The sequence below is a fragment of the Oncorhynchus kisutch genome, linkage group LG25 (genome assembly GCF_002021735.2).
Source record: "Oncorhynchus kisutch isolate 150728-3 linkage group LG25, Okis_V2, whole genome shotgun sequence".
NCBI lineage: Eukaryota > Metazoa > Chordata > Actinopteri > Salmoniformes > Salmonidae > Oncorhynchus > Oncorhynchus kisutch.
In genome coordinates, this window is record NC_034198.2 from 34,495,557 (window position 1) to 34,515,778 (window position 20,222).

The 20,222-nt window shown below is 40.8% G+C and overlaps 1 protein-coding gene across 2 annotated transcripts in view; it reads left to right on the plus strand.

Moving 5' to 3' along the window:
• The window catches only part of LOC109888671 (tetraspanin-15), a 32,915-nt gene that overhangs the window by 1,016 nt on the left and 11,677 nt on the right, over positions 1–20,222 (plus strand). The window contains exons 2-5 of one of the 2 annotated variants that reach the window (XM_020479834.2): positions 6,940–7,125; positions 8,808–8,882; positions 11,541–11,636; positions 14,847–14,963. In XM_020479834.2, coding sequence (XP_020335423.1) covers positions 6,940–7,125; positions 8,808–8,882; positions 11,541–11,636; positions 14,847–14,963 — 474 coding nt within the window. The remainder of the gene's footprint in view (positions 1–6,939; positions 7,126–8,807; positions 8,883–11,540; positions 11,637–14,846; positions 14,964–20,222) is intronic. The other variant, XM_020479836.2, reaches the window with a different exon arrangement.

Here is a 20,222-nt window from a genome sequence, read left to right on the forward strand (position 1 = left end):
CAATGTTTTGTGATCTTGATGGATGATCTGAATCCAAATGTACTTAAATATTTATTGGTGATCCTTAAATTCATGCTTGGCATAGTAAAGAAAATCATTGCTCAGGAGTTTTCAGTTATTCAAATAGACTGTACAGGGTGAAACAGTCCATATTTGGGTTCAATAAAGCAAATACAGTTGAAGTTGGAAGTTTACATACACCTTAGCCAAATACATTGATTTAGTATTAGTTTAGTTTACAATTCCTGACATTTAATCCTAGTAAAAACTATCTTGGGTCAGTTTGGATCACCACTTCATTTTAAGAATGTGAAATGTCAGAATAATAGTAGAGAACCATTTCAGCTTTTATTTCTTTCAACACATTCCAAGTGGGTCAGCAGTTTACATACTCAATTAGTATTTAGTAGCATTGCCTTTAAATTGTTTAACTTGAGTCGAACGTTTCAGGTAGCCTACCATAAGCTTCCCACAATAAGTTGGGTGAATTTGGGCCCATTCCTCCTGACAGAGTTGGTGTAATTGAGTTAGGTTTGTTGGCCTCCTTATTCGCACATGCCGTTGTCAGTTCTGTCCACACATTTTCCAATGGATTGAGGTCAGGACTTTGTGATGGCCACTCCAATACCTTGACTTTGTTGTCCTTAAGCCATTTTGCCACAACTTTGGAAGTATGCTTGGGGTCATTGTCCATTTGGAAGACCCATTTGCAACCAAGCTTTAACTTCCTGACTGATGTCTTGAGATGTTGCTTCAATATATCCAACATTTTCCCTCATGATGCCATCTAATTTGTGAAGTACACCAGTCTCTCCTGCAGTAAAGCAACCCCACAACATGATGCTGCCACCCCCGTGCTTCACTGTTGGGATGTTGTTCGCCAGTTTGCAAGTCTCCCCTTTTTTCCTCCAAATGTAACGATGGTCATTATGGCCAAACAGTTCTATTTTTGTTTCATCAGACCAGAGGACATTTCTCCAAAACGTATGATCTTTGTCCCCATGTGCAGTTGCAAACTATAGTCGGTCTGTTTTATGGCGGTTTTGGAGCAGTGGCTTCTTCCTTGCTGAGCGGCCTTTCAGGTTATGCTGATATAGGACTGGTTTTACTGTGGATATAGATACTTTAGTACCTGTTTCCTCCAGCATCTTCACAAGGTCCTTTGCTTCTGTTCTGGGATTGATTTGCACTTTTCACACCAAAGTACGTTCATCTCTAGGAGACAGAACGTGTCTCCTTTCTGAGCGGTATGACAGCTGCTTGGTCCCATGGTGTTTATATTTGCGTACTATTGTTTGTACAGATGAACGTGGTACCTTCAGGCATTTGGAAATTGCTCCCAAGGATGAACCAGACTTGTGGAGGTCTACAATATTTATTCTGAGGTCTTTGCTGATTTCTTTTGATTTTCCCATGATGTCAAGCAAAGAGGCACTGAGTTTGAAGGTAGGCCTTGAAATACATCCACAGGTAGACCTCCAATTGACTCAAATGATGTCAATTAGCCTATCAGAAGCTTCCAAAGCCATGACACAATTTTCTGTAATTTTCCAAGCTGTTTAAAGGCACAGTCAACTTAGTGTATGTAAACTTCTGACTCACTGGAATTGTGATACAGTGAATTCTAAGTGAAATAATCTGTCTAAACAATTGTTGGAAAAATTACTTGTCAAAACTACAGTTTGTTAACAAGAAACTTGTGAAGTGGTTAATACACCTAAGTGTATGTAAACTTCTGACTTCAACTGTAGATTTGAGCCTGAACAGATCAAGGTTTCTACATTGTTAGGGTTAACAATATTTCTACACAGTATTTTGTTGATAATGGCTGTGTGGGCCACTACTGGGCATAATGGATTCAAATGTGGGCATCTTTAGTGCTTTCTCTACCACACATTCTCTCTCTCTCACACACACACATATCTATATAAATATATATTTAATTTATTTATTATTGGCTCGGAACAACCTGCCAAGTCTGGCAACATAACAAACTTTAAAAGTTCAAGTTGGTTGGAAATATCTTTTGATTTTATTGTACACACAGTAGATTATCTGAACAATCAAACAGTTATTCAAAGAAGGGACTGCATTCAGTGACGAATTCACCCATTGTTGTGATTTTGAGTGTTTGGAAAATTGACAGGAAATCCTGCAGGTCATCCATCAGGAATCCTGCACGAAAAGCCTATAGTCCAATAATGATTTATAATTTCATGTTTCGTATTGTGGGCTTGTTAATACCAGGAATGTTATTTTGATTGCCCTCGCTGCTCCTTAACGGCAGAGCCATCAGGAAGCAGGCATACACATGTTAGGGGCCTTCAACAGGAGGCTGCTGAGGAGAGTACGGCTCATAATAATGTCCGGAACGGAACAGCATCAAATATATGGAAACCAGGTGTTTTCTGTATTCGATACCATTCCACTGACTCCGCTCCAGCCTTTACCATGAGCCCGTCCTCCCCAATGAAGTAGCCACCAACCTCCTGTGAACATAAACAAAAGGCTGCAAGGACCTCCCACATTATTTTCTCACTAATCTGTTGGATTTCTCCTCGCAGGCATTTCTGTCAGGGTGTTCCAGTCCGTTGACTCTATGGCAATAGGTACAAGGCTTCAGTGTGTGCATGGATAGTAGTAGTTCTGCTGATGTCCATTTTTTTTAATAGAAACATGCTTTATTAGTTTTATTTGTATTATTTTTGCTCACTGTTGATACAGTTACTGAGTACTTTGCCATAGGGAAGAATGGGGAAGTAGAGAGTCAGACCACAAAATCATGCTGATGAATGTGTGCCCCTGGAGATAGTTGAGAATCCACAGCGCCATACCAACGTGCTAGTCAACGTGCTAGCCCCTCTAATACCAGATAGGTATTGGATTATGGATTTGTCAGTATTGTTTTAAACAACAGTGTGCGTATTTGCTCAACAACTAGATATGCATATTATATATTTTTTTACAGTTTGACCTGTGGAAAGAAATCTAGTATTTGCAGCAAAACGTATTATTTTACGACTCAGATATCAAAGAAGAGAAGCTAAATGTCTTTTACGGATGTGTTTCATTTAAGGATTTGACGTGATTATCTGATGCACATGCGAGTCAATAGGTTCTTATATTCCTCAGCAATTAGAATAATTTGTGTTATTTTATGTGCCTTGAGTGTCCTGTTAAATATATCTAGTAGTGATGCTTAATGCACTCACACAGTCACTGAAACGTTCCGACTCTGACGTCAATGCTTACATCTTGGATGCTTTTAGTAGCCTGCCTTCATGCCATATAAAGTCACATAAGTCATTAAAAAGCAAGTCGCTATTATCAAGAGGTTCATGAATAGAACCAAGGATGGTATTTTGTTCCACTAAAATTGGTTCTGTTAAGAGGACAGTGAGAGGACAGGGCAGGGTAGATTGCACTTTTTTCCCTGGATGAACACTCATGCGTACCAGCACTGTCTTTGAGTACTGCCTTTTAGATTCCGCTAATTTACAACTTCTACAACTCACAACAACTTGATGTCATGGTCCCTTGTCCCTGCTGATGTTCCTGTCTAGACCAGCAGACAGACAAGCTGCCTTACCCTTTGGTGCACAATTCCACATGGTCTGTTTGACATTAGGACAACATTTTAATGTGTTGTGAGCACAGAAACAAATACAAACCCTTACAGAAAATTCCAGTCAGAGTGTAGTATACAAATACTGCATCCAAAATAACTTTTTTTTACTGCAGTACTTTTTTTCAGTGTAACTGCAGTTACAGTGCAGTATAACTGCAGTTCAACTGCTTCACACTGCAGTTATTCTGAAATTACTGCATCCAAAATACCACAGTTGACTGCAGTTACTGCACTTTTACTGCAGTTTCAAAACTGTAAGGGAAAGGCACTGAGAGTGACAGCCATCGTGTTTTGTATGGATTGTATAGTGACTGTATTATACAGTACTTTATAGGCCTATGGTCTGTTTACTGCCAAACTCTGTTCCTCCCTTAGGTGTTTGCATGTAGATGAGGAGTTTTACCTAGCAACCACATATAGCGCCCTCCATTTGGACTGGTATCAAGGGATCGAAAAGCCTTGTACTTTCCTGTGTAGGCCTACATTGTGGTATCAATGTCAGTTCAGAACGCAGTGCCGCCTCATAGCTGTTTGGTGTGTCTCTTTCAATTACCGACCACCTGTAGCATCAGAACAGTCACAATCACAACAGCAGAGCTGTGTTCTACTTGCAATTAAAACCTCTGGCATTATGTGCACAGCCAGTTTCTTTGAATTACTAACAAAGCCAGAATTGCTGCATTGATGTTTGAAGAGAAAATCTAATTGGCCCTGAAGTGGGGAAAGCTGTCCAATCAGCTGCCTGTGGCCCACCTGCCACCTGGGGAAACAGACATTCATAGACCCAGAGACACTGATTAGTTGTCACAGGTATAAGATCTAATGAACACCGGAGAACGTCACCTTTGTAACACTACATCAGGATTACATACTGGTTCATTAGTGCTGCAGGAGTTACTATTCCCAATGGAAAATGAATACTATCACTACCTCGCAGTTGCTTTCCAACCAACAGTGAAGCTGGAAGAAAATGTGATCTTTCACTTACTGTTAAACCAATGTGTTTCTCTTGCATTAACGTGCTGTGAATAAGTGATTTTAAATAGATTGTTTCCTATTAACTTTCATTACTTTTAAAGAGTGAGCCCTTCTCCTTGCTGGAATTATTTTGACACTTTCAGTAAAAGATCAGATGTATTGCTTTTCTGCTAATGCTTAGCAAACTAATCAGCTAATTGAAATGGCAATGGACAGCCAATACACATAGTTAGTTATATTCTCGCCATGTAGCTAACTACTGGAACTACACACTTTTTTCCCCCTGCAAAAATAAAATAAAATATGGGTAAAGTAGGCCAGAATCTCCAATGCGACATCTGTAGCCATGAAATGTTTTGAAAGGCTGGTCATGGCCCACATAAACGCCACCATCCCAGACACCCTGGATCCAGTCCAATTCGCATACCGCCCCAACAGGTGCACACATAATACAATCTCTATTGCACTCCACACAGCCCTTTCCCACCTGGACAAAAGGAACACCTACATGAAAATGCTGTTTATTGACTACAGCTCAGCATTAAACACCATAGTGCCCTCCAAGCTCAACACTAAGCTAAGGACCCTGAGACTAAACACTACCCTCTGCAACTATGAGGTGCCAGGACAACAACCTCTCCCTCATTGTCAGCAAGACAAAGTAGCCGAGCACACCCCCATTCACATCACAGAGGCTGTAGTGGAGCGGGTCGAGAGCTTCAAGTCCCCCGGTGTCCACTTCACTAAGGACCTATCATTGTCCAAACCCATCAACACAGTCTTGGAAGAGGGCACAACAATGCCTCTTCCCCTTCAGCAGGCTGAAAAGATTTGGCATGGACCCTCATGTCCTCAAAGTTCTACAGCTGCACCATCGAGAGCTTCTTGACTGGCTGCATCACCACTTGGTAGTGTTGTCACAATACCAGATTTATTTACTTCGATACCAGATTTAGTATCACAATTCTCGATACTGAGACGATACAATGGCAAAAAAAGGAAGTGTATTAGCTAAATTGACAGAATATATATTTTTTTTACATTGAATGTGTTGATAATTAGTAGAACATACATACATACATACATACATACATATACATACATACATGCATACATACATGCATACATACATACATACATACATACATACATACATACATACATACATACATACATACATGCATACATACATGCATGCATGCATGCATACATGCATGCATACATACATACATACATACATACATACATACATACATGCATGCATGCATGCATGCATACATACATGCATACATACATACATACATGCATACACACATACATGCATGCATGCATGCATGCATGCATGCATGCATACATACATACATGCATGCATACATACATACATACATACATACATACATACATACATACATACATACATACATACATACATACATGCATGCATGCATGCATGCATGCATACATACATACATACAGTGGGGAGAACAAGTATTTGATACACTGCCGATTTTGCAGGTTTCCCTACTTTTGTCATGCAATAAAATGCAAATGAATTACTTAAAAATCATACAATGTGATTTTCTGGATTTTTGTTTTAGATTCCGTCTCTCACAGTTGAAGTGTACCTATGATAAAAATTACAGACCTCCACATGCTTTGTAAGTAGGAAAACCTGCAAAAATCAGCAGTGTATCAAATACTTGTTCTCCCCACTGTATATATTGTGACGCCTTTGTGCCTTTTTTTAATCTCATTAAACAAAACGTGTAAAATAGTTAAATAAATACATTTACCCATGTCCAGCGAACCATAGCGGAGTTGGTGCCTACGAAACGTATACTACGATTCCCAGAGTGCATTTCACTTCCCAGGGTGCAATGCTCCGCCCAGGGCTTCTGGCTGCTACAGGCTACTGCTAGCAAGCACAGACAAAAGTAGTCTAAATATGTTGCTGTCAAGTTATGATTGCATTTCATGTTACTTTTCATGTTACTTTTGGGTTGTGTAATTATATTATAATACTCACATGAATGTCATGCTGAATATATTCATGTCATTGTCATTCAAAAATAATTCAAATTGGCATCCAGAGTGGCGCTGCGGTCTAAACTTAATAAAAAAAATCTGTTTTTTATTAAGTTGAATATGTGCTCTTTATGACAGAATGTTTAAAATTAGGTGAAATAATACTAAGTTACACCAGTCAAAAAGGGCATGGAACATGGATACCGGTGGGGTGGATCAACCCATTTTATAAGTAACCTTTCAGTACAGGCAACCATACTTGTCCCCTATACTAATATCTCTGATCTCCATGTTTCTATTTCCGGTAGCTGGTTGGGGGGTTCGTCCTAGCCATCGGTATCTATGCGGAGGTGGAGCGACAGCGTTACAAAACCCTGCAGGGGGTGTTCCTGGCCCCCGCCATCATCCTCATCGTCCTGGGGGTGGTGATGTTCATTGTCTCCTTCATCGGTGTGTTAGCCTCCCTCAGGGACAACCTGCTGCTCCTCAAAGTGGTGAGTAGTAGACTCACACAATTGCATGCAGGACTGGGATATAAAGCTTGAGGTTTATCAGGTTCACTACACATCAGACCTGGTTCAAATACATACAGTTCCTTCAAAGTATTCACACCCCAATGACTTATTACACATTTGGTTTGTTACAGCCTGAATTTAAAATGTGTTAATACCCCATCATGTCAAAGTGGAATTATGTTTTTAAATGTATTCAACCCCTTTGTTATGGCAAGCCTAAATAAGTCCAAATGTGCTTACTAAGTCACATAATAAATTATATGAACTCACTAGGTGTGCAATAATGGTGTTTAACATGATTTTTCAATGACTACCTCATCTCTGTACCCCACACATACAATCTTCTGTAAGGTCGCTCAGTTGAGCAGTGAATTGCAAGCAGATTCAATAACCAAGACCAGTAAGGTTTTCCAATGCCTCACAAAGAATGGTACCTATTGGTAGATGAGTTAAAAAAAAAAAGCAGACATTGAATATCTCTTTGAGCATGGTGAAGTTATTAATTACACTTTGGATTGTATATCAATACACCCAGTCACTACAAAGATAAAGGTGTCCTTGTAACTCAGTTGCTGAAGAGGAAGGAAACCTTTTAGGGATTTCACCATGAGGCCAATGGTGACTTTAAACAGTTACAGGGTTTAATGGCTGTGATAAGACAACTGAGGATGGATGAACAACATTGTAGTTACTCCACAATACTAACCTAAATTACAGAGTGAAAGGAAGGAAACCTGTACAGAATAAAAATATTCCAAAACATGCATCCTGTTTGCAATAAGGCACTAAGTAAAATTGTAAAAATGGTGTCAAAGAAATTAACTTTATGATCTGAATACAACGCATTATGTTTTGGGGCAAATCCAACACAACACATTACTGAGTACCACCCTTCATATTTTCAAGCATGGTGGTGGCTGCATCATGTTATGGGTATGCTTGTCATCGGCTAGGGATATTTGTGTTGTTGTTGATAAAAATAAATGTAATAGAGCTAAGCACAGGCAAAACCTGGTTGTCTGCTTTCCAACAGACACTGGGACACATTCACTTTAAAGCAGGATAATAACCTAAAACACAAGGCCAAATATACACTATAGTATCTTATCAAGACGACCTTTATTTAAAAAATTAAAAAATATATATATATTTTTTTTCTCCCCAATTTCGTGGTATCCAATTGTTTAGTAGCTACTATCTTGTCTCATCGCTACAACTCCCGTACGGGCTTGGGAGAGACGAATGTTGAAAGTCATGCGTCCTCCGATACACAACCCAACCTAGCCGCACTGCTTCTTAACACAGCACGCATCCAACCCGGAAGCCAGCCGCACCAATGTGTCGGAGGAAACACCGTGCACCTGGCAACCTTGATTAGCGCGCACTGCTCCCGGCCCGCCACAGGAGTTGCTGGTGCGCGATGAGACAAGGACATCCCTACCGACCAAGCCCTCCCTAACCCGGACGACGCTAGGCCAATTGTGCGTCGCCCCATGGACCTCCAGGTCGCGGCCGGTTACGACAGAGCCTGGGCGCGAACCCAGAGTCTCTGATGGCACAGCTGGTGCTGTGTCAGATCAAAAGGACTCTAACCAAATGTCCATTAAACCATTTAAACTTGACTGTTCTGTGGATTAACCTTTTTAAATGTGTTTTTTTAGTTTCTCTACACCTTGACAGTCTGTCTTATTCTGGAGCTCCTCGGTGGCATCCTGGCTCTGGTTTTCAGGCATCAGGTACTGTAAATCCCAATTATATCACGTTATTGAGAGAAAATCTATGATTACGAGTTTAATCTCTAAACTCAGCAAAAAAAGAAATGTCCTCTCACTGTCAACTGCATTTTTTTTCAGCCAACTTAAACATGTGTAAATATTTGTATGAACATAACAAGATTCAACAACTGTAACATAAACTGAAGAAGTTCCACAGACATGTGACTAACAGAAATTGATAAATATGTCCCTGAACAAAGGGGGGATCAAAATCAAAAGTAAAAGTCAGTATCTGTTGTGGCCACCAGCTGCATTAAGTACTGCAGTGCATCTCCTCCTCATGGACTGCACCAGATTTGCCCGTTTTTGCTGTGCGATGTTACCCCACTCTTCCACCAAGGCACTTGCAAGTTCCCTGACATTTCTGGGTGGAATGGCCCAAGCCCTCACCCTCTGATCCAACAGGTCCCAGACGTGCTCAATGGGATTGAGATCCGGACTTTTCGTTGGCCATGGCAGAACACTGACATTCTTGTCTTGCAGGGAATCATGCACAGAACAAGCAGTATGGCTGGTGGCATTGTCATGCTGGAGGGTCATGTCAGGATGAGCCTGCAGGAAGGGTACCACACGAGGGAGGAGGATGTCTTCCCTGTAATGCATCGCGTTGAGATTGCCTGCAATGACAACAAGCTCAGTCCGATGATGCTGTGACACACCGCCCCAGACCATGACGAACCCTCCACCTCCAAATCGATCCCGCTCCAGAGTACAAGTACATTCCTTCGATGATAAACGCGAATCCGACCATCACCCCTGGTGAGACAAAACCGCGACTCTTCAGTGAAGAGCACTTTTTGCCAGTCCTGTCTGGTCCAGCGACGGTGGGTTTGTGCCCATAGGCGATGTTGTTGCCGGTGATGTCTGGTGAGGACCTGCCTTACAACAGACCTGCAAGCCTTCAGTCCAGCTTCTCTCAGCCTATTGCAGACAGTCTGAGCACTGATGGAGGGATTGTGCACTCCTGGTGTAACTCGGGCAGTTGTTGTTGCCATCCTGTACCTGTCCCGCAGATGTGATGTTCGGATGTACCGATCCTGTGCAGGTGTTGTGACGCGTGGTCTGCCACTGCGAGGACAATCAGCTGTCCGTCACGTCTCCCTGTAGCGCTGTCTTAGGCGTCTCACAGTACGGACACTGCAGTTTATTGCCCTGGCCACATCTGCAGTCCTCATGCCCCCTTGCAGCATGCCTAAGGCACGTTCACACAGATGAGCAGGGACCCTGGGCATCTTTCTTTCGGTGTTTTTCAGAGTCATTAGAAAGGCCTCTTTAGTGTCCTAAGTTTTCATAACTGTGACCTAAGTTGCCTACCGTCTGTAAGCTGTTAGTGTCTTTACGACCGTTCAACAGGTTCATGTTCATTAATTGTTTATGGTTCATTGAACAAGCATGGGAAACAGTGTTTAAACCCTTTTACAATGAAGATCTGTGACGCTATTTGAATTCTTACAAATTATCTTTGTATTTATATACATGCTGTCTCTTATTGGAAACATTTACCTGGGCTTGTGCAAAGTTCTGATTTTAAAGGGGCAATCACCAGCTGCTACATCCATTTTTGGACATATACATTAATGATATGTACACATTTCTTCTTGAAGAATATAACTTCTAAATGCCTCATGAGAGCCCAAAATATAAGCTTGTTTTACTCCAGTGTTTGTAAACAAAGTGAATGTAAACAAACACTATATAGCCTCAAGATGGTGAAAACTATAATGTTCATATCATGGATCCTTGCATGGCTCTGTCTGACTTTGAGTGTTATTATATTTTTCCAGACCCATCCTTCAGCTTTTTACCGAAACGGTGGCTGGGAGACACTTTGTTATTGTTTCTACTGCTGATTGCCACTTTACATTGGAGAGCCAACAAGTTTATGAAACGTATACATTACAATATGTCAACGTAGTGGGACAAAATCAGTTGTTGATTTCAGGCATGGATACTGACCGCAAATTTGATATCAGATTGCCACTTGTGGTTTCCATGTAGGGGCATTTTCAAATGTATTGTCTATGATATTCCAATTACCATTTGCGTTTTGAAATTCTGGCCTTTACATTGTTAAGCCACAAACTTCTGAGAATGTGAGACCCTTAATTTGATCTGCTGATATCAATAATACAAAATCAACGAGTTCATATTTTTTCTTGTATTATGACCCTTTCCTGATGTGTCAATGACAAGAACAAGATCAGTGTGATAAGCACACTTCCATTTGATCTGTATTGAAGATTAGATGTAGAAAACCTAGTAGTCTTTTTGGGAGAAGATGAAAAACAAGGGAGAAAGTTCTAGAACAAATAGAAAAAAATAATAGCACAGCATTTCACTATTTCATAAATATTTAAGGTAAATGTTTAAACAGCAATGACTAGTCTAATCTGTAGAGAGAATTGCCATTTTCAAATCTCAACAGTAACTAATCCTCCAATGGTCAAATGCATAAGTCAGGATAATTTTCATTGAGAGGAGGAATAAAGGAAGAGTGTCTGTCAGTAAAGAGTTCCCCATTTTTTAAATTATTCAATTGTTATAATGCTGCCTACACACTAATATCTCAATCCTACAGTCTTAATACATTTCACCCTCTATTTTACTTTCCCACCATAGACAGTGGATCTCTTAAACAAAAACATTCGCAAAGGAATGGTGAATTACTACGATGATCTGGATTTCAAAAACATCATGGACTTTGTTCAGAGAAAGGTAAGATTTCTGTTTGAAAAATAAGTGGATTTTCTTTGAAACTGTTTGCCAACTTTTCCCTCCATTTCTGTTGATCAAATGTAATTTGGGATTATTCACTTTGTGACATGATGGTTGCCCAACTCAAGGGCGAAGAGCAGTTTGTAATTAGAAGATTCCTACTGGGTTGGAGGGCGATGGATGCTGTCCATGCAGCGTTTGGAGTTCTCATTCTCACACCTAACCTTGACCAAATGTGTTGAACTCTTTTTCACTACTGATGATCGAAAAGTCACCTATGTTTAAATCAAACACAAGCAATGGGATTTATTTTGAGCATTATACTTATAAATATTTTATTCCATGAGAAACACCAAGCCATTTGTAGGATGGAAAACGTTGAAGGAAATAACTACTTATTTCTGTGAATGTTGGAGGACAGGTCTGTCTCCCATAATAGAATATTAATGTGTCATTCTGTCTCAATTCTCTCCAACTGTGACGTGTTTGCCATATCCTGAACCACGTCAAACACAGGAGCTTTGACAATCCCCACTGAGGAAGGTAGTGGTGTTAGTTTGGACTTGTTGATGGGAGGTAAATCAATACAACTGCATTGAGTGAATGCTGCTGTCTCCTTGTTATAGCCTTGAAAACCCTTCCAGTCAATAGAAAGGAAAACTGTTTCTAAACTGACTATTGAATAAGAGTTTGTAGTAGCCCCCCCCCCCCCCCCCTAGGTACTTTGACAGGATTTTCGCAGATTTTTTTTTTCTTAAGTGCAGGTTTATGGTGAGATGTTGAACTGCTTCAGATTAGACAGTGTTTGAGTCTACGTTGGACTTATTTTTAGAGTGCGAGGGAGTAAGTGTAGTTCAATTTGCTTTTAACTCGGAGGCGTTTCGCCAGCCAAGTTGGAGACGGCCTCTGGAAGTGGTCACTCGGATGGAAGCAGGTTCGATGGGGGAAATGATTGTACTGTGTACCGTAGGATGTCTTTCATGATGGGTTTAGTGGCGTCCGAGGCACAGCTTTTTAGGGAGACGTGACTTTCTGCCACTGGATTGAGGCATCTGCAAATGTATTTGCATAAAAAATGTTCACTTCACAGGACTGTGAAAAGGTACACTATTAAAATGAGTTTGCAACCACATGCAAAACATTTGTGAATGTTCAATGACAGTCTTTATGCTTTTAAGCAAAGGTCTCTGCTATTCCAAGTCATTGCTTATGTATCTAATGGCTGTAATTATAGCAGGGTATTTTAATAGCACTCAAATGGATGCATGTATCTCAAGCCTCTTTGCCAGAACCCTAGATGGCTGAATTAGATTTCTAGCTCGCGGTGTGATATTTCGCTTCAAGGTTTTGCGTGTGTCCAAAACAAACATTTGACTTTTAGCACAGGCCGGTTTTTGTTTCTTGATCTCTAGAGTAGGCCTAGTATTGCTTTAGCTTGGGTTAGTTCCTACACTCTGATGTTAGTCTGTACTGCCTACATGGTCTCTGTGGTGAACCATTGAGTTGGTGCATAGCGCTTGTAGAATCTGCTGGAGAAAAAGGTTACTTGCTAATCTCCCTAAGCACAAACAAGCTCTCTACCTCATGTGCTTGTAACTCAATCATGTCAGAGCCACTCCACCTCATTAGTTCTCCATCATTACAACCATGTTGTTTTGGGGGGGGGGTTTCTTCAGGAATAAATATGTTTATATGTAAAGATGCCCTGATTTCTAAATGATTCTCTTACAATCTCCATTTAAAAAGCCACTCTACTAAGAGTGTCTAGTTTACTGGAACTATCTAAATGCTGAGGTAATTACCCTAGCTGCATTTGAGATTCAGAGAGACATTCAAATGAGTTGGGGGACTGCCATAGGAATCCTGCTGCTCGTAAATTTTTTTAAAAAAAGCGGACTAATATTTATTCATACATTCCGCCATGAGAGCAGTTGGCTCAATGAATGAATGCAGAATAGTGAATATCCATATTATTCAAGTAAAATATGGAATTTACCTCTGGACATTCTCAATAAGTTTTAATTTTGATCCCTTCACTGAAACTTTACAGGGTTCTAAATGACCAAATGATGTTTCACACCCATCATGCTATAGCTTCTGGCAAAGTACACTTAAAACTTTCAGAGAATCCTATCCAGCTAATTGAAATAGGTACTAGCAAATTGCTCTACGTGTTTTTAAGAGCCTTTTTAAGGTATTGAAGACAAAACAGACCCACAGTGTGTATCTCAGCTCTTGTAAATTATAGTAATTGCAAAAGCTCAACGTGTAACCAACCGTGCTGTACCAGAGCAGAAAAGTTAGAAATTGTACTTGAAGTTCAAACTAACAACGATTTGAAGCCCTTTATAAGGCTATAGTTCTATGCTTCAAAAATAATGTATAAGCAAATGGCATGCTAGAGTGTGGTAAAGCTGAGAGTTATGCCACTTGTTGTGCATGATGTAAGGACCTGTTAAAAACATATTGAGTATGTGTATCTGTGTAGGCATAAAATAGTTTTTGACCTCTTAATTAAGGCTTTAAAGTTGTGTGTTTTTAAAGCGGGATCAAGGTATAGGCCAGTGGCGTAGCGCAGTTTGGAAGCGGTTACAGTTGAGTCTTTCTAGGTAAGTCTCTAAAAGCTTTGCACACCTGGATATTACAATATCTTCACATTATTATTTGTTTGATTCTTCAGCTTTGTCAAATAGTTTGTTGATCATTGCTAGACAACCATTTTCAGGTCTTGCCATAGATTTTCAAGCAGATTTAAGTCAAAACTGTAACTCGGCCACTCAGGAACATTCACTGTCTTGGTAAGCAACTCCAGTGTAGATTTGGCCTTGTGTTTTAGGTTATTGTCCTGCTGAAAGGTGAATTCATCTCCTAGTGGTAGAAAGCAAGCTGAACCAGGTTTTCCTCTAGGATTTTGCCTGTGCTTCATTCTGTTTGTTTTTTTTAATCCTGGAAACCCCCCCCCCCAGTCCTTAATCATTACAAGCATACCCATAGCATGATGCAGCCACCCCTATGCTTGAATATATGGAGAGTGGTGCTCAGTATTGTATTGGAATTACCCCAAACATAACACATGTTTTTTGCAGTATTACTTTAGTGTGCTGTTGCAAACAGGATGTTTTGGAATATTGCTATCGGCCTACCATTCTATAACTGTTTTGATTGTTAATACAACTATGTTTGTTTCTGTCTGTTGTTCTGTCTTTACAGTTCAAATGTTGTGGAGGGCAGGAGTACAAAGACTGGGAAGTGAACATGTACCATAACTGTACAGCTCCTGGACCGCTGGCTTGTGGAGTGCCTTACACCTGCTGCCTCGAAAACAAGGTCTCTGCTGCTCTTCCATCGAGAGCTCATAATGCAAATTACAATATAATAGATTGTTATTTAAATCCATTTTAATGCAAATTTGGATGAAAAAAATATATAATAAATCTGTCACAGTACCCAACCAAACACACATGACAGGCTGGGGTCAACTCAGCAGAGCAGTGACCGTGGAGCAGTTTTGGGGGGTTGAGTTTCTTGCTTAAGGACAAAACAGCGGGTAGGTAGCATAGGGGATAATGATGCCAGCAACCCTCCGTTTTCACATTTTCACATTTTCTTCTGACAAGTGTCTGGTGGAAAGAAAACTGAATCAGGTTTTGGTTATTTACACTCAACTGAACTGTTTAGCCTTGTATTGTTTCAGCAGAGAATGTTTTATTGTCACATACACCGGGGCAGTGAAATGTGTTTTACGGGGTCAGCCATAGTCATATGGCACCTCTGGAGCAGATTAGGATTAAGTGCTCAAGGGGCATATCGACATATTTTTCACCTTGTCAGCTCGGGTATTCGAATCAGCAACCTTTTGGTTACTGGCCTAACGCTCCAACCGCCTAGCTACCTGCCGCCTTGTTGGAGACCACATCCATAGCAGCACTGTATGTCCCCTAATACATTTGCATACTTGTCGAAAACTATTCATCAGTAGCTTAGATTTGATCTCTGTATCTCTAGATGCCTCCTATGACATTTGTTCCCCTCTGTTATTCTGAGCCCTACATTCAACAGTATGTTGAACAACAACACATTCTTTAATTGCGGTGGCATTTTGGCATTGCATTCTTTTCATTGTAATTTATTTGGGTACCTCTTCCCATTCTAAATCGACTATTGTTATCATGATGATAACGTTGTGTCACCAGTAGGAGTAGTAACGACAATAACAAATAGGTAATTGAGGATTTTCTTAAATGGAGGCCACAGATGCTCAAATCTAAGGTCCGTAACCATTTCAAAATAATTTACTAAAGTGATATGATTTAATGATTTTGCTCACAATATAATTTCTCTTCAATTAAATTGAGTAACACCAAAAATAATTATTTAGGCACACCAAATTATCAATGGAATCCTCAAATGGATGACCTACTAGAAGGCTGGGATTAACTAATGCATTTCTTTAGTAAAGACCCCTCTGATAAGTTTGCCACTGGAGGGAATGCTCAAGGTCCTTGTATACCTTTATAATAAGTGATTTTTCAAGGCAGTATTTTATTTAACCTTTTACTTAACTAGGCAAGTCAGTTAAGAACATTATTATTTTCAATGACGGCCTACCCCAGCCAAACCTTAACCCGGACGACACTGGGCCAATTGTGCACCGCCCTATAGGACTCCCAATCACGGACGGTTGTGATACAGCCTGGAATCGAACCAGGGTCTGTAGTGACGCCTCTAGCAATGAGATGCAGTGCCATAGACCGCTGTGCCTCTCGGGAGCCCCTGGTAACACCAATGACAACTTGGACATATGTTTGTTTTAAAGTATTTTAATAGCTTTATTTGCTTTTATTGAGCTATACAATATATTGTTTATTTTCTAGCATTTAAAATAAATATCTCTAAATCTGAAAAATGTCACTAGAACTCATCACTACTGGGACAAGCCAATTTGCTTGCCCTTAGTACTTTAAACAATGCATCAACATATAGGTTTTGAAGTATAAAGGACTTGCATTATGTTTTATTATTGATTAACAGTTCCATATAAACACAAACCAGTCATTTTAAAGTGTTTTTCATTGTTTCTGAGGCCGAGGGGCTCAAATGCCATCACAATTCACTATCACAGCTTGCAATACTTGCAATTGTATTGCTTTTAATTTATCTGGTGAGAGGCAGCAGTCAACATTTTACTTGTTTTAATGTCATCAACCATTGCCAGAAGCATTCCACATGGGGAAAGAGGGTCATCGGGATCTTTGTTAATCAATATCATGGGGCTGTGAGTTGGTTCTCAGTCATAGCTAAATAGAAACATTTATTGAAAATATTAATGTTGTGAACTCTGACAAAAAAAATCTGACTGTGAAAAAACATTGCATTATTCATTTGCTGAGAAAGCAATTGAATGTTTAAGTAAGGTACGCACAATCCATCAATCAGCAGGGGTCCGGGACAAGGTAGCGCGCCAGGTGAAGTTAGGTCAGGGGTGCACAGCTGCAGTCAGGTAAAAACAGCCCTGGATCATCAGCTGGAACAGCTGGCAACAGGAACTGCCAGGAATCATCAGGTCAGGCTGTCCTCAGGCACGGTGCGCCGGCCCTCTGGGAGGGGAGACGTAGCACTCACAAAACATGTGGTCTGTGGATGTGAGCCTTTACCATCTCCTCTCCCTCTCTCTCTGAGAGTAGGGTGTCACTCACCACTTTGTGCTCTTAAAAAGTACAAAGAGAACATAAGGCAGGTGGGGACAGGGGGCTTATGCTGACATGCTGCTGTACGAGGATCTGGCTCTCAAGCCTAATATGTTGTGTTGATGGCTCTCAACCCTAATATGTTGTGTTGATGGCTCTCAACCCTAATATGTTGTGTTGATGGCTCTCAACCCTAATATGTTGTGTTGATGGCTCTCAAACCTAATATGTTGTGTTGATGGCTCTCAACCCTAATATGTTGTGTTGATGGCTCTCAACCCTAATATGTTGTGTTGATGGCTCTCAACCCTAATATGTTGTGTTGATGGCTCTCAATCCTAATATGTTGTGTTGATGGCTCTCAACCCTAATATGTTGTGTTGATGGCTCTCAACCCTAATATGTTGTGTTGATGGCTCTCAATCCTAATATGTTGTGTTGATGGCTCTCAACCCTAATATGTTGTGTTGATGGCTCTCAACCCTAATATGTTGTGTTGATGGCTCTCAACCCTAATATGTTGTGTTGATGGCTCTCAACCCTAATATGTTGTGTTGATGGCTCTCAATCCTAATATGTTGTGTTGATGGCTCTCAACCCTAATATGTTGTGTTGATGGCTCTCAACCCTAATATGTTGTGTTGATGGCTCTCAACCCTAATATGTTGTGTTGATGGCTCTCAACCCTAATATGTTGTGTTGATTTTAAATGGCAAGGTAAAAAAAGACTCAGTCTATTTTATTAAATTGCTTATGGACATGCAAACCTTTTTATCTAATGTTGTCTCAAAGATTTCAAGTTTTAACCTGTGGCTGAAATAGCAAGTCAAAATGTGCATGTTTTCTAATTCAAGCTCATGATTTTCTCCAGCTGTGCACCTCTGACCTTTCTCCATATATACAGTATGTCACAAAAGTGAGTACACCCCTCAAATTTTTGTAAATATTTGAGTATATCTTTTCATGTGACAACGCTGAAGAAATGACACTTTGCTACAATGTAAAGTAGTGAGTGTACCAGCTTGTATAACAGTGTAAATTTGCTGTCCCCTCAAAATAACTCACACAGCCATTAATGTCTAAACCACTGGCAACAAAAGTGAGTACACCCCTAAGTGAAAATGTCCAAATTGGGCCCAATTGGCCATTTTCCCTCCCCGGTGTCATGTGACTTGTTAGTGTTACAAGGTCTCAGGTGTGAATGGGGAGCAGGTGCGTTAAATTTGGTGTCATCGCTCTCACACTCCCTCATCCTGGTCACTGGAAGTTCAATATGGCACCTCATGGCAAAGACCTCTCTGAGGATCTGAGAAAAATAATTGTTGCTCTATATAAAGATGGCCTGGGCTATAAGAAGATTGCCAAGAACCTGAAACTGAGCTGCAGCACGGTGGCCAAGGCCATACAGCGGTATAACTGGACAGGTTCCACTCAGACCAGGCCTCGCCATGGTCGACCAAAGAAGTTGAGTGCACGTGCTCCGCGTCATATCCAGAGGTTGTCTTTGGGAAATAGACATATGAGTGCTGCCAGCATTGCTGCAGAGGTTGAAGGGGTGGGGGGTCAGCTTGTCAGTGCTCAGACCATATGCCATACCCTGCATCAAATTGGTCTGCATGGCTGTCGTCCCAGGAGGAAGCCTCTTCTAAAGATGATGTACAAGAAAGGCCGCAACCAGTTTGCTGAAGACAAGCAGACTAAGGACATGGATTACTGGAACCATATCCTGTGGTCTGATGAGACCAAGCTAAACTTATTTGGTTCAGATGGTGTCAAGCGTGTGTGGCGACAACCAGGTGAGGAGTACAAAGACAAGTGTGTCTTGCCTACAGTCAAGCATGGTGGTGGGAGTGTCATGGTCTGGGGCTGCATGAGTGCTGCCGGCACTGGGGAGCTACAGTTCATTGAGGGAACCGTGAATGCCAACATGTACTGTGACATACTGAAGCAGAGCATGATCCCCCTCCCTTCAGAGACTGGGCCACAGGGCAGTATTCCAACATGATAACGACCCCAAACACACCTCCAAGGCGACCACTGCCTTGCTAAAGAAGCTGAGAGAAAGGTGATGGACTGGCCAAGCATGTCTCCAGACCTAAACCCTATTGAGCATCTGTGGAGCATCCTCAAACGGAAGGTGGAGGAGTGCAAGGTCTCTAACATCCACCAGCTCCGTGATGTCGTCATGGAGGAGTGGAAGAGGACTCCAGTGGCAACCTGTGAAGCTCTGGTGAACTCTATCCCTAAGAGGGTTAAGGCAGTGCTGGAAAATGATGGTGGCCACACAAAATATTGATACTTTGGGCCCAATTTGGACATTTTCACTTAGGGGTGTACTCACTTTTGTTGCCAGAGATTTAGACATTAATGGCTGTGTGAGTTATTTTGAGGGGACAGCAAATTTACACTGTTATACAAGCTGGTACACTCACTACTTTACATTGTAGCAAAGTGTCATTTCTTCAGTGTTGTCACATGAAAAGATATACTCAAATATTTACAAAAATGTGAGGGGTGTACTCACTTTTGTGATATACTGTATATTTGTTCTTAACTGACTTGCCTAGTTAAAGGTTGCATTTAAATAAAAAAAATGTAATAAAAATATATATATATATATTCAGTCAGTCGCTGGGATCTGAGATATAGTAGCAGAGAAACTTCAGGGAAAATCCCCTACCTATCTGGCTTAATGTATTCTCTCATCTCTAAACTCCAGATATTGACACCTCACAAGGCTTCACAGAAAAGCGTGAGACAAAAAATCTTGCATTGTTTGTCCACAATTCAAATCCGGTCTCTGAAAGGAATAAAAAACAGTCTGGACCATGTCTATCTTAGTTCTTGTCGTTTTATGCCAAGCATAAATTCAGTCTATTGAGAAATGCCTGTACTTGAC